The sequence below is a fragment of the Macrotis lagotis genome, chromosome 4 (assembly GCF_037893015.1).
Source record: "Macrotis lagotis isolate mMagLag1 chromosome 4, bilby.v1.9.chrom.fasta, whole genome shotgun sequence".
Lineage (NCBI taxonomy): Eukaryota > Metazoa > Chordata > Mammalia > Peramelemorphia > Peramelidae > Macrotis > Macrotis lagotis.
Window position 1 is genome coordinate 131431415 of NC_133661.1, and position 22864 is coordinate 131454278.

At 37.0% G+C, this 22864-nt stretch overlaps 1 protein-coding gene across 2 annotated transcripts in view; it reads left to right on the forward strand.

Annotated features, from left to right (window-relative positions):
- The first annotated feature begins 455 nt into the window (after positions 1-455).
- Positions 456-22864, forward strand: part of SLCO3A1 (solute carrier organic anion transporter family member 3A1) — a 361805-nt gene continuing 339396 nt past the window's right edge. For both annotated transcript variants that reach the window (XM_074234149.1, XM_074234148.1), the window contains exon 1: positions 456-949. In XM_074234149.1, the coding sequence (XP_074090250.1) occupies positions 758-949 (192 nt within the window). In that variant the 5' untranslated portion in view covers positions 456-757. The remainder of the gene's footprint in view (positions 950-22864) is intronic.

Below are 22864 nucleotides of genomic sequence, written 5' to 3' on the forward strand. Positions count from 1 at the left end.
AGCGAGGCCAAGCAGTACCCAGCCTGGGGGGGGGGGCGGCTTGGAGTTGGGGGGGGGTGCAGAAAAGAAAGGGGGAGGGAGGGAGGGAGAGAGAGAGAGAGAGAGAGAGAGAGAGAGAGAGAGAGAGAGAGAGAGAGAGAGAGAGAGAGAGAGCTCCGGAGAACGGAGGAGGAGGAGGGAAGGAGGGAAAGGAGTGACCGTAAGCCGATGAAAGGAGGGGAAAATAAATAGAGGGGGAAAGAACGGAACTGGTTATGGCAGTGGCAGTACCAGAAGCGGCGGCGGCGGCGGCGGCGGCCCGCAGGAGGAGAGGCAGCGGCGGCGGCAGCGGCGGCGGCGGGCGGCGTGGGGAGCTCCCGCCGCACTCCCAGCCCCTGTGATTGGCACAGCCCGAGCTGGAGGAGGAGAAGAGAAGGAGGAGGAGGAGGTGGAGGAGGAGGAAGAGGAAGGGGGCGAGCGCAGCGGCAGCGGGAGGAGGAGAGGAGATTCAGCCTTCAACCTCTAAACACCCCAACGGATCCGGGGGGGAGGGAGGAGAGCGAGAGAGCGAGAGCGAGCGAGCGAGAGAGAGAGAGAGAGAGAGAGAGAGAGAGAGAGGCGCGTAGGGTTTGCTGCTCGCCTTCTAGGCGGAGACACACACACACACACACACACACACACACACACACACACACACACACCATCATACGCACGCACACACCGCCTCAGCACCCAGATAGAGGGGGAGCGGGAAAGCGGCAGCGGAGGAGGAGGAAGGATGCAAGGGAAGAAGCCGAGCGGCTCTTCGGGCGGCGGTGGCAACGGGGGCAGGAGCGGCGAGCTGCAGGGGGATGAGGCGCAGAGGAACAAGAAGAAGAAAAAGAAGGTGTCCTGCTTCTCCAACATCAAGATCTTCCTGGTGTCCGAATGCGCCCTGATGCTGGCGCAGGGCACGGTGGGCGCTTACCTGGTGAGTCTCTCTTGCCAACTACGCTCCGCCGGCCCCACTCCCCACCTCTTGCCTGGGTAACTGGCTCTCCACTTCCCAGAGAAGAATTAGGAAGGGGGAGCCTGGGCGCTCGCCTGCTAGCGGGCATGACCTCGGCTTAGCATTAAGGTTAGCAAGTGGTGCAGAGGAGAAGGCAGAGGGTTGCCATGGTTGGGGAGATGCCGGGCAGCTCAAACTGCTGGATACCTTTAGAAAACAGCAGGGGCAGAGAAAGCTGAGGGACTGTGTGTTTCAGAGTGGGGCAGAGGGACCAGACTAGGTGGAGAGTCTGGGATGGAGCATTTCCTCTCCAGTTTCTATCTTGTCTGCCGGAGACCACATGTAGAGAAAAGCATACTTACACATACACACACACACACACACACACACACACACACACACACACACACACAGAGAGAGAGAGAGAGAGAGAGAGAGAGAGAGAGAGAGAGAGAGAGACATGTCTGTTTGCTCTCTCATTTACTTCCCTTCCTAGTCAACTAACATAGCTCCATATTTTCTCTAGATGCTTAACCTTCCATCAATTGTTTGGAAATTCAATGGTCTAGTAAAAATGCAATACCTGAGTCTCTCCCCCCCCCCCCCCGCCCCCAAGAGCCATCTTCAACGGTTTAAGATAAAGTTACAAGTACCTGAGGGGCAGCTTCAAGTTTTTATACTTTGTGTTGCCTGCCCATTCTTAGAGGTGAATTTCCTACTGCCATCTGCTTTCGACTCCAGAGTGCTTGCAACATTGTAGTCAGAGACCGCAAAATGTAGCACTCTTTTAATTTGCACCAGAAAGATTTTTAATACTTAAAAAGCATGTCACTGTGTTTCTGAGGAAACCGCTTGCCTGTTGTAAATGACTCAGCACTGTCAAATACCCACTTTCTCCCTCTTTTTTGCCTGTCCTCAGCTTAGCTCTGGAGGGATGCCTTCTTGGACCTGAATTCAATCAGGTAGACTTAACAAGACTAAGTAACCACAGTATAAAATCCTTAACCTGGCCAAAGGCCAGAAAAAGGAATCAATTGCTAGTTTTTTTAGCTTTACTGAGCAATTATGAATCTAGAATTGGAGGGGATTTCTTCTAGTTCATATTATCATTCCAGTGATAGAAAAGTGTCAACTCAAGGGATTTCATTGTTCCCTTTCATTAGATCAAGATGGGTAACCGCTACATATTGTCTATAAAATAATACAGCTAATAGATTTCGTTATTTGGGGAAGTACAATTACACTGAGGCTTAGGTCAGAAAGTCATTGTCTGCTAGTTACAAAGAGCTTCTTAAAATGAGCTTGACAAGAGTTGTAGTATTTGGGTACCCGAGACCCCTTGAAAATCAAATATTTCTATTATTCAACTTATTTCTTTAGCTGAAATGAAAAGTCTTAATCCTATCATTTTGCACGTTATGTCTATACCATGGTATCTGCAATAACCAACTGCTCAACCTGAAACACTCTTGTTCAATTTAGGTATTCATATCATGATAAACACCAAATACCTTGATTTTCCCATAATTAAAATACACTCTTATACACACACATTATCTAGTGTATGTTATACCTAGGTGGTACACCTGGAAGTAATTCATTTTGTATGCCCTCATAAATTTAACAGAATTACTAAGAATTTAAGTCAATAATTGCATGTTAAAATGCAGACACAAATAAATACAGTGTGTATATGGAAGATATATGTGTAGATTGTCTATAACTACATGAATTAACATAGAAAACTTGTATAATTACTTATCAGATCTCTATGTAATAGGAGAAAGATGAATGAATTAGAACCTACTACCAGTATAACTATTGATCTAGTTGACTCAAATCCCCTGTACGATGCATTATTTATCCATGGCAAGAACAAATAGTCTCTTGAACACAACTAAGGAAAATTATATCATTAAGTTTAGGCTGCATCTAAGAGACTTAAGGGGAGGGGAGCAGGGATTGGAGTCTTATCCAGAAAAAAGAACAACCAATGAGTAAGCGGAGAGAGGACAAACACAAACTCTGGAGTAATATACCATTCTCAGCAAGTGACAGAAAGTCATGCTAGATTTAAAGTAGAAAAAAACCATGTTGACAATTCACGTCCAGGTTAGAATATAACCAACTTGAGGATGTTCAGGCATTTTTAGCCCTTGGTGATGACCACCACCTTTGGTTGTAAGATAACAGGTATTAATATCATAATATGATATGCTGTTAAAAACATCCAAGTCATATAAATTAGAGCCCTGGACCTAAAATCAAGACCTGAGTTCAAATGTGACCCCAGAAACTTTTTAGCTATGTAGCCCTGGGCAATTCAATTAACCTTTGTCTGCCTCAGTTTCCTCATCTGGATATAATAAAATGGATATAGCAATAGCACCTACTTCCCAGCTTGTGAGGGTAAAATGAGATGATATTTGTCAAAAGTACAGTTAAGTGTCTGTTAAGCACTATATATAACTTTTACACACACACACACAGACACACACACACACACACACACACACACACACACACACACACACAAATACACCCCTTTCCACTGAGTTTCCACTAAGTGATTTGGTCCAAAACAGGAATCAACTAAAATGTTTAATTATTTTGATTCCCCGGGAATAATAGAATAAAGAGCACAGGACTCTGCCTCACCCTGTCTCTTCTGATAACTTTCCTCTTTTCAAGAATAGAAGAAACTTTCAGCATGCAAAAGTTATCCCAGTGATATAGATGACAACTCATTAATTCTAAGGGTTTGCTTGGGCACTGAGAGATTAAGTGGTCATTCAAAAATCATGCTTAGAAACGCACTGATCTTCTGTCCACTTTCTTTACCTAACTCCTTCCCTCATTCACTGTTCTCAAAAACCAAGAATTTGCTTGCTAGAGTTGACCAAATTAACTGTCTGTTTGCTGGTCACACTCTACTATGTAACTGACAAGTTTTCTGGTCTGTTACTTAGGGGAAAATGCAACTTTTCCTTCTGTTTCATTTATTGTGTGAGGTTGTTCTGTGGATAATACATACATGCACAGACAAAAATAAAGTTCTGGATAAGAAGACATATTGCTTTGAGTCCTCATAACTTTATCATTAGGAAACCTACAAATCCCTAACTCTAGGGGCATCTAAGGTACTTATTTAGGTTATGTTATCCCAATAATGGTTCCATATACAATTTCTCTGGTCTCCATGAGTGATTCAAAGATGAAATAATATAAAAGACCTGATGCATGACAAATACAATATGCCATAGTATTTGAGATACTGACAAACTCTCTTATTCTCAGATGTACATAGAGAAAATGACTGTCTCATTAAACATTATGAAGAAGACACAAAAATGATCTGCATTGCCTATTTGCTTTCAGAAGGGGGTGCAGGGTTCTTCTTGTTTACAATCTTGAAATGTTCATGCTTTTTTTCTGAGGGATAGAAAATTCATCTCACTATCACTACATTCTGAAAATTAGATATTTTTAACCTAGCTACTCCCTTGACCCTAGTAGAATCTCCAGTTCTCAAGCTGCAATGTTTTCTTGCTATACAACTCCAAGGCAGGAAGTTAACTTGAGATTTCAGAGGTAACTTTGGAAAGCAAGACTTTGTTTTTCTTCCCCTCTAGCAGAACCAGCCCTGAGATTGAAACCCAAGAGAACCACTGCATGTTGAGAAGCCAGGGGATCTTTGCCAGCAATTCTAAAAGACTAGAAGCAGCGTCTTTTGGGCTGACTCTAGGGCCTTCCAGGGTAATGCAGTAGTATAATCAGTCATGCTGGCCCGGCTCAGCAAGATTAAGATAAGGCTAATTTGGATACCTTGCCAACCATTATGTCTCCCATTTCTGAAATTTTGTTAATTTAGGCATTTGGTGTTTTTGTTGTTGTTGTTGTTGTTGTTTTAAAACTAGAAGTCAGTGTCAGACAAACCATCAGTCAGTCGGAGAGATGTTCCATCACCTTGTCACTCAAATTGCTGCCCAACCAGTTGTGAAATAATCATTTCGGCATAAGAGAGGAGCTCTGGGTTTGACAGTCATTGTGAGCAGAGCAGGGAATGCAATTTAATTTGTGTCTTCTTAGGTCTTTTGCTTGGGAAAGCTACAGTTTGAACTGACCTAGATGCAAGGACACAACATCTGCTTACGTCTTGAGCTTTTTGGAGAGAAGGCATAATATAGGGAGTGCATTGAGTAATATAGTTACTATGTACACACTGATTGGATAGGCTTTTAAAAAACCCATTGATATAGGTTTTACTCTGTTGGAGCAGCCTTGTTGCTAGTAAATGCAAGGTGTGTTTGTTTTTCAGGTTATGGAGGGATAACCTGGGTAAGGATATGCAGAGAAAAATTAAAACTCCTGGAACTTCCAGGGTAACTATGATTGGGGTTTATAAGAAAAATACATTTTAATATTGCCTAATTGAACAATTTAAAGGACTATTTCAGTGTCCTTGACAGAGCTATACCCAAGCAATTTCTATTAGTTGGAGTTGAGCATTAGCCTCTTTAGTGTTAAAAAGAAAAAAAAAAGAAAAAGGAGAGAGAAAAATGACTATAAAATTATGAGACTAATATTCACATGTGGGTTAGGGAAATCAGACTTGTTACTATTAGGTCCAAATGCATTTTAATAGACTTGCCATTTGACATGCCTGTGATACCTCTCCATCTGATAAAGAAGCATCACATTGAAATGATTTTTGCATGCAAAACCTAGGACTACATAACCCCCCAAAAAATCAATTTTTCCTGGTCATCATCAAAATTAATATGGTAGCTAAAAAGATAATTTAATTCTTTAAAAATATCAATACATGGGTACTTTGAGTGACAAATTTGTAACAAATTTATAAACACTATATAACTCCAGTAAAACATGAAATTATCACAAGTTTTAAAATTGCTTAATTAAGAAAAGTGTGGAAAAAAGTTTGTTTCTGGAAAGTGTTCCCAGAATGACAGCTTGGTATACAGCTTTGCTGACTTGTTTTTCTTTCCTGAAAGTGAAAAGAATAAAAGTACTCATTCTTTCATTTTTACCTTATTTCCTTTCTCAAAGGGATGGTATTGAGACCCAACAGAGTTGACATTGCTAAGCATCTTTCACTTATCACCTGAACTTCATTTTTAATGTGAAGCAGCATTGAACTGGCTCTGCTCAGCCCTAAACTGCCAGTTGCTGGATTTCCAATGTTACCCATGCTTTCTCATTTTATTTTATTAAAAAAAGAACATTAGAACATGCAGCAAAAGAAACTTGAATGAGAGGATTCCTTTCTATTTGCTTTACACACAAAACAGCTACCTTTCTTTATAAATGGTGTCACTTATTCAGGAATTGTATTCTCTTAGATTAGATTTCAGATAAATAGGTGTCATGTTGCAAAGAACATGGACAAAGTGCTCTTTTCGTGTGCCTGTGTGCACCTTGTCTCTCACTGGGGTTCCAAAGAAAATAGTCTTATAGTTTGCTGGCTATTAAGGTAAAGAAATGGTTGGCGTCATTCTCATTCTGTATTACAGGCCAAGGAGGGAAAGCAGAGGAAGTGGGTTGGGCTCATAGAGTGCTGACAGCAATATTTGGAACTTTGAATTCTCTCAATTGTATCTGAGTGGGGCAGGTCTGGTGCAAAAGGGACTGTTGATGCAACACTGGCTTAACCCTGAATACTAGGCAGGATGGCTTTGGTATGTTACTGTCTGGCATTTATGCTGGAGGAGGTCACCCTCCTGTTGGGGGTGATCAAAACCAATCCACAGTAACAAGAATGATCTGCATTTCCTCCTTGTCTCACTCCTTCATTTTAGTTTGCCTTGGTCAATTGCTTCTTATAATAGGTCTGTGAGATGGGATGGTTTAAAGGATAATATCATCCTGTGATTTTTCTAGAATAGGAAAAGCTTTCTTAGACCAATTATTTGTTTATTTTTTTGCCTAAGATAGTGATAAAGTTAAAAACAGAGACCTAATATTTAGGTTAGTAGATTATATAGATTCCTCTAAATGCAAAGTTTAGTTCAGTCATGTAAAACTAAGGTTTTAAAAGTGAGAGCTAAGTACCAAGTGCTTCTGTGGACCTTCTCATTAATCTCTGATACATTTCATCATGAAGGTAAAGATTGGGTTGTTTTTCATCCTTGTGCCCTCAAGTGCTTAACCCAGTGAATATCTAGTAGATAGCAGGAGCTCAAGTTATAGAACTATAAAATCTTAATTTCCTTTATTTAAGGTTTGAAAAGTACCCCCTCCTTTTTTAATAATATACTTTAAGAAATACTATGACAAAGCCATCCACATCCAGAGCGGGGGAAAACACCACAGAATCTGATTGTATGCCATATTCACTTTTTAACAAATTTCTCTTATGTTTTTCCTTCCTATCTTGGGACATTCTTTCTTTCCCCTTAGTCCTAATTTCTCTTACACAAAATGACTAATTTGTAAATATATTAAATGCAAATGTACATGTACAACTTTTACCAGATTGTTCACTGCCAAGGAGGGAGGGAAGGGAGGGTGGTACAAAAATATGTAACTTATAAATTTGCAAATGGATAAGTGTTGAAAAAACTATCAAATCCTGTAACTAGAAAAATAAAATAAAATATTAATAAAAAAAGAATAGATGTTAGGATAAAGAATTTTAGTTTGTAATAGAATAAATAAATTGAAAGTAGGACTACTTTAGTAAAAACTCACACACATATCATAACCATTTCACAATTCTACTCTCCAACCCCCAAAATAAATCTCCCTCACATCAAAGAAAAGCAATTAAGAAAAATAAATTATTTTATTAACCACATCTGAAAGTGTATGCAGGATGCCACACACTTCTCCACTGAGGGGAGGGAAGTCTATAAAAATGCTACCTCACAAGCTCTCCCTACTCCAGACCCAGAGATTTATGGAACGGAAATCCATTCTTACTTAGTATTGTTTACTTAGCAATTAAGGGCAGTTAGGTAGATCAGAAGATAGAATTCTCAACCTAGATTCAGGAAGACCTGCGCTCAAACTGGCCTCAGACGCTGTAAGATTGGGCAAATCCCTTAACCTCTACTGGCCTCAGTTTTTCCAACTGTAAAATGGATATAATAATAGCACCCAGAATTGTTGTGAGGATCAAATGGACTAATAATTTTAAAGCACAGCATAGTTTCTGACATAGTAAACAAGATGTATAAATATTAATTATTATATAATTAATATTAATATTTAGGGATAACTGTTCCAAGGACAGGCATATACTAAAGAAAGTGGGGAAAAATGCCTTGAACTCTATACCCCAGGAGGTCCCTATATATGGTTGGGTCTGAAGCCTCTAGGAGGTAGTCTGATTGTAATGTCTCATTGTTTGCTTCATGTGAATTAATTAGCCTGGTATATAGGCTTTCCATTGTTTTGAGGAGATTGTTCATTTTCATATGTTAAAGATATGTAAGGTTTTTTTAAAACCTTTTTTGTGTCATGAATCCCTTTGTTGAAACCCTTCATTTGCTTATTAAAATGTTTTGTCTCGACTCACATACTGGCCCAGAAGATTTGGCCTGCCATGTTCTTCACTGGGAATAATAGTTCTTCCCTTCCCTAGGTAACCTGATGACCTTCCCTTTTTTGGGGACTGGCCACATTGATGCTGAGATTAGTGAGGACCCATCATCTCTATAGCCCTCTCAGCTCAAAACTCCCAAGCTCAAGAGATCCACTAGTCTCAGACTTGTTTGCATCAAGAATTATCATGCCTGGCAAATAGAATAGTATTTTCAATACCAAAAATAAATTAATATAAATAAAATATTTTTTAATTAAAATTGCATAGAAATTACATAAAATTACATGACAAATCAATTACATTGCAATACTTGTTAATTTCTTTTAAATCAAGTTTCTGACCCCAGGTTAATAATCCCTGTTTTATGGATTATTTCCTACCTACCTTGCTCTAGTTGAGAGGCCTGAGAAAATGATTACATTGAAAGAAAGAGCAAGCAGAAGAAGCAGCATAGCACTTGAAAACTCCCCTCTAGATACACAGATATATATGGTATTTTGTAAGCCGATTCCTATCCAAGAGCCATCATTCCAAAGTTCTTTGACTCTGTCAAAGAATTGCAATCTGTTATTTTTCAAACTACATCTTGCCCTGAAACCATTGTGTAGCTCAGAACAGTGCTTCAAGAAATATCTCTGCAGGTTATTTCTATGACCTAAGTACTTATTTCTCTGTGGACTTGGTAGAAAGGCTCCTGAAATAGTGATTTTCAATGATTCCAACATTTTCATATCTCTCACTTTCATTCATCTCAACCTGATTTCCAATGATTTTGAAGAAGAGTTAATGCATGATGCATCCTAACCAATGAATATATTCCAAATAGGCTTCTTGTCCCTTACTATTAGCAAAACCTATATTAGTAATTTGCATCAGCTGTCCTAAGTCAATCTATTTCATGATGATTAATTTTTTTTATCAAAAGAGGTCATATTTAGAAAAAAAGAAGGAAAAGAAATATGTTCTGATTTCTACTTTAAAAGGGAAAATTGGATCCAGGTACTCAGAGATTCCCCTAAGGACTGTCCCTAGCTAGGCACATTCTGAGTACAGCATTCATTTGGGTATGTTAGAATTTAAAGAGGAAGATGTTTTCAAAGTACTAAACCGACTGCAATCAAAATTGTAATTAAAATTTATGGCAGGATTTGTGACCATCTGGTGACCACTTGGGACTAAAACAGTAAGTTTCACTCAAGGGAAATCTCAATAGAAATACCAAAGTTATTTCTAATTCTGCTGTTTGGTGATCATTTTTAGTCATCCAACTTCATAATAATGCTGCCTCACAACTACATAGCACATTATACATATTATCTCATTTCAGTCACAATCTGGTGAAGAAGCATTATCCTGGTTTAATATTTAAGGAAACTGAGGTTCATGTGAGCTGAATGATTGTGCTAGTCAATGACTGAGGTGACATTTATGAACTCAGCTCTTCCTGTCTCTACAAACACTGTTGTATCCACAATCTCAATCTACCTCTCGTTTTTTTGCTTTCCCCTCCTTTTTGTACTTAAGTCTTATCCCTTCTAAGAAGGGAAGTTCTTTGTGGCCGAGAAAATAGTAGCCAAAATCCTAGCTAGAAAAGCTATAGAAACGTACAGAGCTGTTTCTCAAATTACTGAAAATCTTTTTTCATGTGATGATTATTTTACCTTCTGAGGTATCATAAATTGTCATAAGTGTTTTCTTTGACTTAACAAAAACCCCATTCATCCCTTCCTATCAACAAGCAGTGAACATGTTATAAAGTGGAAAACAACACAGCCTGACACAATCCTTATTCTCTGAATGGATGCAGATAAACAAATGTGAGTGTGTATGTGCCCTTCCCCCTCTTCTTCATCATCTTCCCTTTACTTTTGTTGACTAAACCTCTTTAGTGATGGTTTCTGGGTTTAAAACTTCATTTAAGAATCTGAGATCCTATTTGTGCTGCTAAAACATTTAAAGAGAACAGAGAACAGTTAGGACTTTGCCTATATTTCTTGTGATCTTATACTGTTCTATAAGAACCATAAGCCCCAATAATACTCTGATTCATCTGTCATCTTATAGATATGAATGTCTAGGCATCTGGATGTCAACTCATGCCTGCTTGTCCATCCTGCTCTTGTCTATGTTTTCTATTAGGTAACAACAGGGCATTTCCCTTCCCCCAACATCCTTCTGCAAATTCTCATTTTGTTGTGTGGATATGAATACAACAGGATCAGTTAGCCTCTGTTGCTCTGTGATAAATTGATCTCATCATTTTCAATTCATGTCACCTTAAGATGTTCCTTTTACACCCTGTATATTATAATTCATTTCTCCAAATTCTCCTGAGATTTTTAGTACCTTCCCCCTCCAAGTTACTTATTATTTTGTTATCTATGTGCACATTTCTTTCCTCTTCTTCCTTACATGTAAGTACCCTGGAAGTGTAAGCTTGAATTTTTGCTTTAGTTCACCAGAAACCTAGTTTAGTGCTCAGCATGTAGGGAACAGAGATTTAGACACAGAAGGTCTCCCGGAAACCATCTAATGGCAAAACTTCAGAGTAGATGATTAAGAAATGCTATTGAATTGTATTGAATTCTGCTTTCTCCTTTTTTGTAAGGGGTTTCAGCCTATTGGAGCTACTTCACAACTGCTACTTCACTATCCAGATGATCCTCAACCTCTCTTCTTCAAATAATGTAGTGTTTCATGACACATAGGACTACTGTCTCACATCTTTATATTGTATATAGAAAGTGGGATAGCCACTGAGGAAAGGCAATCTTAATATATCCCCAGAATGTTGGATGTCATTGCAGTTTCCTTGCTAAGAATAGTTGTAGAAATTAACTTGATTCATCCTCAGGTTGTCATGCCTAGATCATTCTTGCATTCATAGATCAGTATCTTTGTGTTGACAATGCTATTCTTTTCCATTTCACAGATGAAAATTTTCTTGACAAGTTTCAACTTAGGAAAAAGGCTACCAACTAAAGGATCTCACTTAATGGATAGTTCTTCAAGTCTCACCTGTGTCCAAACTAATTCTGCTATCATACTGTCTCTTTTCTTTGCCTTCCTGTACTCTTTACTGGAATTTCTAAGTGGAAGAGTAAGTTAAAGGGTTACAGTTAGAGAGGGACCCCCTCTCTGCATTCATCAGGAATTTTCTGAAAGCCCTTTATCCCATGAGATGAAGACTTAGAGAAAATGAAAATTACTCCCTCCACATAAATAGAGGGGGAACTCTAAAAGTACCACAAAGAATCCTGCAGGCTTTTCTACCACAGGTCCTTGAGTTAAAACTGTTGGTACCTATTATTAGGTCTACTTTAAAGGATGAGGATACTGCAACTTTGGGACTGTGTATAAAGACTTGACCCCAAATCACCTGATGAGTCACTCACTGACCTCAAGAATAGATATTGCTATAATTCACAAGATAGCTGTAGAAGCTAAAGAGCAGATGATCTATGAGCTCATCAATTGTTCTTTTTTTTCAGAATTTTTCAAATAACCTTGAAATTATAGTGGAAATGATTATTTTTCATCTATTTCTGCACAAGCGTGGTTGGCATGATTAGAACAACTCTGAGAGTACATTTTCCAATTAAGGATTATTGCAAAGTGTTCAAAGGAATGTATATAACTTGGTTTTAGAAAAGGATCTAGGAAAAATACTAATCTACCTTTTCCTTCTTTACTTGTCTCCCTTGCCTATTCTCACTCTGTCCTTCCAACTTCAGCCCAGGAGGGAAAAATAATTGCTTGAAAAAGGGAAGATTTAATTTGGAAAACTATTCTCTGATTGTATAAGCTTTAAAATAGAGTAGCAAGCATAATCTTATGCATACTAGTATAAAAATTTCATATCCAAAGAGGAAAATTTTCTAAATATAGGCAGTAAGGTAACACTAGACTCACATGGCTTTTATTATGCAAAAGTCTAATTAATGAGATAAGGATTGTGAATTGAAAAGCTTATTGTATTTGGGAAAATGGAATTTGACTAACTTAAAACAAAGGATCCATCTTCCTTGGTGGCACTATTTAGCATTTATGTATCATTGTATATTTTTTTGCAGGGCTTCTCAATCGTCTTTATTATTTAACTGGAATTAGTACTGTAGAGCAGAAAACCCTACATGATGGGAGCAGAGCTGGATTGAAGATTCAATCACTGCTATCCCAATCTGCCACTTAATTCACAGATAGTGAAACTTCATGCTTTTTTTCTTAAAAAAATAGCTCACAGTGATGGTCCCAAGTAGAAAGAGTCCTTGGATTTGAGAAAATAAGCAATGATGTTTATTGTAAAAGTCTTTTCTAGATGTGTGGACACAGGTAGTATATGTACTAAGTCATTGATTGACTGCTCTCATTGATGGCTTTCTTGCTTAGAGTACCTCAATCTGAGAGATTCTACAAAACTACCCACAGATGGTAGCTTTGAAATTCTGCCATACTCACAGCATTCACTCTGCACTATTTTTGCTTGTTTGATTGTTTGTTTGTCTTTAAGAGAACATGTTGCTCTTCAGAGAACCTGATTGCCTTGGGGATATGTCATGGTGTACAAGTTAGGTCTTATTAGGACTGATTTCCAAGATTCAAGGCAGACATCACACATTTTCAAGTTCCCCTTCAAAGAATCTTTGCCACTTAAATGGGTTATCTAATGACATGCTTTGCATTACAGAACTAACTTCAGATATAACTTTCTTTTTAGGACTCTAACACTTTCCATTCATGTAGCAGGACTGGCCCAATGGAAATGCATCAGAATTTATGTTGAGTTTTTTTACAAGGTATCTGAAGAAAGGCTGTAGTAGAAATCTTAATCCACCCTTTCCATGTGGGTGAGTTTGCTCAGATAGCATATGTAAAACTGCTTCCTAACACATCAGGTTTCTCAGTCCACATTTCACACTGTATAGACAAGTGTTGAGTGCCACCACATGTTGTCTATCTAATTTTGGATCAAAGCTCTATCCTAAAAGTGGGATATCCCAAATTACTTTGGAAAGAGGGAAGCAAATGATGGAAACTAAGTGGAAACTTCTCTTGCCTTCTAGGACAAAATCTCATTTTGTCCATTTTTTCTTTTTTTTTTAATTTTCTTTATTCTATATTTTTATTTTTTCTTTAACTCAGAAAAATAGGCTATATTGTGTAGGTTGTCAGTAGACTATACAGTACAGGAAATCAGTATGTTGAGAAATGTATAGTTTTCTGACATATTTTTTTAATGAGTGAAGAGTGAGGTGGTTTTTTGAACAAACCAAAATAAATCTCATTGTAAATCATCACTTCTTTTCTACCTACTGTTGATGCCTTTATCAAGTAACATATATATATATATGTACATATATTACATATATATACATATATTATGTATATATGTATGTATGTATGATACTACAAAGTTATAAAATTTCCTCAGAATTAGGAATTCCCAGTGTGAGAACATTGTCCATGCACACGGTGACAAACCAGTTTATGACTTAGTAAATGTTTCCTAGGGAGGTGCTTGTGGAGCAGAGAAGACCAAGGTTCAAATAGTAGTACAAATACTTCATAGCTAATAGACATCAGATAAATGACAATTAGCATTTCTGTATCACCTATTATATTCCAGGCACTGGCTTAAGCACTTTACAAATATTATCTCATTTGATTCTGACAGCAAGTCTGGGAAGTAGGTGATGGTATTTTCTTCATTTATAGTTGAAGAAACTGAAGCAGAGAAGTTAAGTGAACTGCCAATACTCTCCCAGTTGGAACATTTCAGAGGCAGGATTATAATGGAGTTCTACCTTACTCCAAGCCCAGCATTCTTTTCATTCTTCCCTTGTGAAAATTCTTGGTCCAGTCAGAAAGGAGCAGTACTTTAGCATTTGCTATGTCATACACACTCTCCTAAGCATTGTGGAAAATAACAACAGCAGAAAGCAAAAATACTGTTCTTGCTCTCCAGGAATCACTTTCTAATGGGGGAGAAAATATGCAAATACCGACAAAAGCTATATAAATCAAAGATGTTTTGGGAGGGAAGTTAGAAAAGGCCTATTGAAGAAGACTGGATTTGAGTTGAACCTTAAAGCAAACCAAAAGATCTAGAAGTCAAAGGCAAAGGATGAAAGTATTCTAGATCTGGGTGAGAGTGCAAATATGTGAAGTTAAGAGATGGGGGTTTTGTGTAAGAGGAGGAGTTAGGAGACCTGTGTAGCTGCATCTTAGGCTATGTAGAGAGAAGTAAAGACTATCAAGATGAGAAGAGACCATGTCCAAAAGAGGGTTTTATAGCTGATTCCTAAGGTAATATTGAACCCTTAGAATATTTCTTAACAATGATACAATAAATAAATGTTGAGTTCTTATTAATACTAAAATTCTTCTCTAGAGTGGCCATGGTTACATTTTTAAACAAATCATTGTGCTTCAGTCCCACTTTCACAGTCCTGGGTCTGGTGAGATATTCATTTGTGGAGTTCAGCAGATAAAAGCTAACCTAATGACCAACTCCATCTTGAACTAGCAAGTCATACAAGCGTGCATTGGAGAAAACATTCAATTAAGTAAATGACTTCCTGCTTCATTCTTGGGAAGAATGATTTTCAAAAAGCACTTTAAAAGAAGGGATTGGTAAATTATGAAAATAAAAAAACCTATCTTCTTTTTAAGTTGCCTCTCTATCATTTTCTTAGGCATTTTGATTTCTTTCAAGCTTAAGATTAGTATCCTTCATTCCAGGGAAAGGAACACATTGGTTATTTGCATTCCAATCTTTTTACTTTAGTAAAAGTCAGCAGTAACAATAATAAGCAAAACCCTGAAACTTAAAAATAACTTCAAGGGCTATTTGAAAGAAAGAGGAAGAAATGCACAAAGAAAACCTTTTTTGCTTCAGGATAAGGAAGCTTGAAGTTCCAGTGTTCAGGTCTGTTGACCACTTGGTTAAGAAGAGACTCTCTCTTTTTTCTGGGTGACCAAAGACATGATGACCACAGGTGGTAATCTGGCCTATTGCCACCTAGTTACTTATTTACTTACTTTTGCCCTTTTCCAGGTAATGACAGGAAAATCTATATTGCTCTTTCCCCGATTCATCAATTCAGCTTAAAAAAAAATCAAGAGAGGGGTGGCTAGGTGGCGCAGTGGATAGAGCACTGGCCCTGGAGTCAGGAGTACCTAAGTTCAAACCCAGCCTCAGACACTTAATAATTACCTAACTATGTGGCCTTGGTCAAGCCACTTAACCCCATTGCCTTGCAAAAACTTGAAAAAAAATGAAGAGAACCTGACCAGATGGGGATATAAACAGATGTAGGTTCTGCATGAAGAAAGAATGTGTCTGTGAGAACCTCTTCCATGCTAAGCCAAATTAGGGTAGAGATGTATTTAGAGGCATCTCATCCTCTGATTTATTTATGAGCATAATGCTAAGGAGGAATGGTATGATCTTTTATTTATTTATTTATTTATTTTGTTGCCGTTTTACCTCTTCTTCTCTGTTCTTTTCCATTATAATTCTAAATTTGTGTCTACTTCAGAAGTTTGATTCACTGGAAAGAAAACTGACTCTGGAGTTAGAGTCCTGGAATTCAGATCTTACTTTTGATACAGCCTATTAAATACTGGAAAAGTTACTTAATTTCCTCGAACCAGGTTCATTCTCAGTGAAATGAAAGGATTGAATCAGTTGAACTCAAATGGCCTTGGGAGTCCTAAACAGAATTAGGAGCCACAAAACCATACATAAGAATCCCTGTGTCCTCATATTAACTTAGAAAACCTACATTATCTGTTTTCTATTGTATTTTTAAATGGGAATCTCAATGGCTTCCAGGTTGCAAGGATGACACCTATCAAGAACTATCATCTTAAACTATTAACTTTCTTCTTGCTTTATCATCAATCTGTTAACCCCTTCTTAGACAAAGATGCTTTTTTCTAGACCTATTTCTTCCCAAGGAGCTCAAAGCACTTAGGGCATTTAGACAAAGGGAAGCTCTTGTCATTTTTAAAAAATATAAATGAAGATCGAGCAGCTAGATGGTGCAGTGGATAGAGCATGGGCCCTGGAGTTAGGAGTAGCTGAGTTCAAATCTGGCCTCAGACTCTTAATAATTACTTAGCTGTGTGGCCTTGGGCAAGTCACTTAACCTCATTGCCTTACAAAAACCTAATGTATATTATAATTATATATATATATATATATATATATATATATATATATATATATATGAAGATATAATGCACAGGAAAGTAGGAAAGTGACTATAAGGTTACATCTTGGTTTTGCTACAAGACTTTGATATAACAGGATGTTGTTGTTGTATAGTCATTTCTGGGTATCCTATTCTATTCTTCTTGATCCTATTTGGAGTTTTCTTGGCCAAGAAACTGCAAGTGGTTTGCCCTTCCTTGTCTGGTTCATGTTATAGATGAATGATTGAGGCAGACAGGGTTAAATAACTTGCCCATGGTCACAGAGATGGTAAATGTCTAAGATTTTAACTCAGGAAGATGAGTCTTCCTGATTTCAAGCCAGTGCTCTATCCACTTCACCATCTAACTGCCCTAATATAAGGGAAAGTGTAATAAATTCAACTGCTTAGATTCATCTAGTTAGGGTCCAAAATGAATCTGATTTATACTAAATCCTGTAATAGTGGATCCTATTAATGGAGAGGATCCATTTTATGTTCACAGCAAAAGATTATGATAAAACCTTCTAGCTCAAACTTTAGGCTAGGCATGGTAGGCATTAACTTTCAAAGTCAGGTTGATCATCTTGACCATGTTAAAGTGATTTATCAAGTGAAATCAATTTATGTTTTTATTGCCAAAGCATTAGGATCATTTGGGAGGAGGGTCAAAATTCAAGCATTTATTTGCAAACCAGTAGAGTTGGATTTTAAGCCAAATTTTGTCACATAGTTTTGCCCTGCTATCAATCTTATTGAAACCAATGCAGTTTTCATTATTATGTAAAATGGACCTGTTTGTAACTAGGGTGGGGTGAATAGAGTTTCACTCCAGGGCATGGAGACCACAAGATTACACTTGTACTTCTTTTTCTAGGCAAACCTATTAGCAAGGAGAAACAGTTAAGATAGGATGCTACTGGATGGTTCTTAACTCCACCCTTTCTCAAAATTTCACATGAATTCTTCCCCAACCCTTTGCAGTCCCCTCTTGCTGCCTTTTCCAGCAAATAGCCTCATAATATCTTAGAATCTGTCTCCCAGTAGCACCATTTCCATAGCATCCCCACCATTCTAGATCTTTTGAGAGGGCTCCTCTCCTGCCCACACTGAAAAGTTGAATGTTGGATTTCCTTTCAGAGACACTGTCATTGAGTACATATTTGCCAGCCTCAAATGCTTTAAATGGGATAATAGGTTCTTTATAACTTCAAATGTTTTAATATGATCATAGATGGGTACCAATTCATATTATGCAAATATAATACTAGGAGAATAAGTCAAGTCAATGCTCAAGTTAATACTCTATTTCAGATTCAAGTGTCATTATTATATAGCTATCAAGTACAATTAGAAAAGACCTCATGGCATTGTAGATAGACTATTCTTTTTCTGCATATTAAGTCAATGGTCTGTTTTCAAAATGAGTGTACATATTGCATGAATGAAAATCATAATATATCTTACTGTACTTAGCTAAAATATTGTGTTCATAATTGTAGAAAGGGACAATGGCTAGGTCCTCTCAGAAGCGATGGAAGACTAAAGTTGTCTCATTTTGATGTGCTATTCATCAGATCTCATTGCTATGTTGGTCAATTTTTCTTAATTATTTTTCTTTATGAAAAGGAGTGGCAAAAGTAGATAGGAGTAAATATCTTTAGTATAAAAAGTATCAATAAAAATGACATTTGGGAAATGAAGAAAATGAAAGAATACAAAATAAAGTTGTGGTCATTATAAGAATGAATAAACTAGATTTAGTTGAATTAAGTGAAAGTCAAATTATCTTTTACATTTTGAAGGAAAAGAAGAGAGGTAGGGAAAAATAGAGGGGGAGAGAGAAACTGAGGCAGAGAGAATCAGGATGGGAGAGAGAAGGAAAGAGAAGGAGGAACAGAGGGAAAGAGTAGAGAGAGAGAGAGAGAGAGAGAGAGAGAGAGAGAGAGAGAGAGAGAGAGAGAGAGAGAGAGCATTAATTTGGAAATACAAAGAAATCAGATTACAGTTCCAGATCTGCTAATCTTAGGTGCATTTATTTATCTGCAGAATGGGAATAATACTACTTTTCATTTGTAACCAAGTATACTCTGCTTAGGAACATTGATTTAGTTATTGCTTTACCAGGCCACCAAACCTAATTGACTTTTACATAATGTCATTCTACAAAAGACAGATCCAGAAATGTTATTTTACAAACGTCTGATTTGTTGTCTTCTTGGCCAGAATGCTTACATTCTGTGGAATACAAAAGAGAGAATCAAATTGACAATATCATCTACCATAAAGTCCTTGTATTACAGACTAACCACTTCATAGAAGGATTTAAATTTATATAGTTATGTTTAGATAAGGGCAATAAAGATTTAACCCAAGATATTTCCAAATCCATATATTAATAAGTCACATCATCTTAGACTTCTTTTTTATTTGAAAAAAATAAGGCCTACTTTCCTCAAATAATTTTCTGTTACACATGGTTTATATTACATAATATATTTCCTGCTAGTTAAGGCAGTATTTATTGATTCAAAGCATTACATTTAATTCTAATCTGGACAAATCTTTGCCAGTAATTTTAAGTTGTCTTCTAATCATTTAAATAAGTATATAATTGCTTAAGTAATTTTAAATGAAACCTCAACTGATGGAGATTTTCTTTAGAAATATTTTTGTTTATTATTTTTTTCTTCCCTCTTGTCCTTTATTTTTAATTAAGGAGCTTGTGGTAAAAACAGAATGCTTTGATATCACAAGAAGAGAATGTTGAGACGTCAAAAGAACACATGATTTAGATGAAGACAATCTGTGATGTTTCAAAAACAAGACAGTGAGAGTGAGAATGTAGAACTTGGTGACTTCTAAGGACATTCTAATTCTATATTCTAGCATTTGAAGGCCCCTGAGAGTACTAGAGGAAATCACTAGACATGGAGTAAAAGCAGCTTTTTATTAGCTTTGTGATCATAGTCAAGTGACAGTCTCTCAGAGCTTCAGTTTTCTTCTTTGCAAATGATGATAATTATATCTCAGTGACCTTGGAGTTGTGGTGAAAGTGTTTGGCAAACTTTAGAACACTACAGAATTGTGAATCACTATGATTTCAGATTGCTTGGATTTCTTTTGTATTCAACATTAATTTCTTTTCTGGGGGGGGGGAGGAAAATGTATGAAGTTGTGCAAGTAAAATAATAACAGTAATGACAACAACAACAGCTCGCATGGCATCTAATGCCAAACACTATATGTTATTTGATCCCTACAACTCTAGTAGATGAGTGCTATTATTATCTATATTTTAGAGTTGAGAAAACAGAGGTTAGGTGACTTGCCCAGGGTCATACAACTAATACATTCTCCTCAGCCCCACTATACTATTTCACTAACTTCAAGTATATCAAAGTGATTTTTTCTTTGCACATTCCAAGTGATCTTTTTAAAGATCAAGCTAGTGTACCCCTAACGTGTAGCAACATATCTTAGAGAAAGTTTCACTTCCTCACAAAGTTGTAGCTGTGCATTTGAGAATGGCAGAATAATTGTTTAAGAGGCTTTTTGGCTATATCATTCATGTTCTGGTCAAAGTGTTTGAAGATCATTGTTCTGGAGGCCCCAGGAATTCCACTTCTATTCTTTACTACCTGTATATCTTTGGACAAGTCACTTAAACTCATTCCTCATCTGCAAAATGAGAGGCTTGTATTAGATGACCTCTGAAGTTCATTTCATGTATAAAACTATGAGCTCATGCTCCTGAAACACAAGTTCCTGCCTTTAGGTATGAGGGAGAAACCTCAGAAATCATTTTTCGAAATCTTTATACCCATAAAATTTATTTTGTGTTGCCAAACAGGAGCTGAGACTATTTAGAATTTTCTGTATTAAATAGAAGTGTGTTTGTTTGGAAGAAGGAAAGAAGGGAGAAAGGTAATGAATGGTCTTTATCAGTGGAACACATCTTTTAATCAGAGACAATGTGTTGGATAGAAACTTTGGTTCATCTAAAATGAAGGTCATTAAAAAAAAAGAAACCTTTCTGCCCAATAGAACTTGCAGTATAGCTTAGGAGATAGGACCTATCTGAAGTTGAATAATTACCATATACCTTTTCAGTGATATATACTTAAGAATAAGCAAGATAGTCCAATAGAAACTTCACACAAAAATACAGAACAATAGCAAGAGTTTGTGACACTCATGTAATTATCACAAATGGTAAATGAAACAAGCAACAAGAATTGTGCCTTCACTTGAGAGAGTGTACTTAGAGTCAGGAAGACATGAGTTTGAATCCTACTTCAAACACTCTGATTTTGGACAATTCTCTTAATTTTCCTCAGACTCAGTTTCCTCAGCTGTAAAATGGTGATAAAGCAACCCATCTCAAAGATTGTTGTGAAGATCAAAACACATTACAAACCTTAAAATATTATGTTTATACTAGATATCATTATCATCATCATCATCATCATCATCATCATCATTATTATTATTATTATTATTATTATTATTATTATTATTATTATTATTATTATTATCATCATTATATTGGTGCTAAGGCTAGTTGCTAAAGCACTATAAGAGATACCAGTGGCCTTTTAGTTTGGTATCCCAGGACAAAGGCCTAATCATGCAGAGAGAATCAGAAAGGAAATGATCAGTTTAGAATGTTTTTTTCAGAAAAGTACCCTCTGTTGATCCTTTTAAAAAGTATAAGTTTTCATTTAGGAAAAGGACATTTTCTATAATAGAGGGAAGAGTGAAAGCATAAAAATTACCACAAACAGAACATAAATGAGTCAGTGAAGAACAGAGAAGGTATTAGGGACTATGAATGGCAGAGGTGGATAGGTAGAGTAATACCAATCGGTTACAGACCTAGAAAGTATTTATCCTGTATATGGCTTGGTTGTATGTAATTTGTTGGTTGTATCTTCCATGATGTAATTGAATAAACATAACATTCTCTGTGACAGTGACCTCCTTGAGGGCAGAGATAAATCTTTTGCTTCTTCTTGTATCCCTGTAACTTAGTATATAACCAAACCTGATGTATAATAAATGCTTATTAACTATTGACTAGAAATTCCAGGCAGAGGAATTTGAAATGCAACTGAGAGAGAGAGAGATGAAATGGTTTGCCCTTCTCAGGAACCAAAGAGTTTATAGGAACTGGTCCTTTTTAAAGTCTACTAATCATACCCCCAGTTTCTTGACTACTAGATGATAAATCACAAAGTGTTAAGTATTCTAAATGAAATGTCTTCCAAAACTTTTACATGAAGTAGGATTCAAATAGCTAAAACTGAAAAACTATGCTGCAACAGTGAAATATCCTGGAAATATACTCTAGAAATGCCAGATGGAAACAAAGTTGACCTCAGATTTCTCCCTTTTATGGTAAGCCATAAATGGATTTTTTTTTTTTTTTAGATTAGCTAAGTGGCACAGTGAATATAGTACTGGCTCAAGTCAGGAAGACCCATCTTCCTAGATTAAATCTGACTTCAGATACCTACTAGCTCTGTGACCCTAGGCAAGTCACTTAACCCTGTTTGCCTCAGTTTCTTAATCTGTAAAATGATCTGAAGAGGGAAATGGCAAATCATTCCAATATCTTTGCCAACAAAACCCCAATCATGAAAAATTGGGCATGACTGACAAATAACAATGAAAGTATTTAATATTTTTGATTGACTCTAATCCTCTAGATCAAATTAAAACCCTTGGTAGCCAAACAAATCACATACACACACATACACACACACACACACACACACACACACACACACACACACACACACAATGCTGATGACGGTGTCACCATATGAACTTTAAAATATTGTTTCCACAACAAAAAAGCTTAAATGACATCATGCCTTTAAGCTCATGTTCTGTATGCAGAAAATGCCAAGTGACATTTTGACAGTGACTGATCAACATGCCTACCACATTTTGCAATGTTTTAAAAACCAGATTCTAGTTTTGTGTCAAACCATCCAGAACTGTCACATCCCAGCTGCCTCTCCTACAATGCTGAGTTTTTATCTTCATGCCCAAATAAACCTGTATTCATTGACATCCAAACAATGAGATACAAATAGTAAGTGAGAAAGGCTCTATATGGCCCTA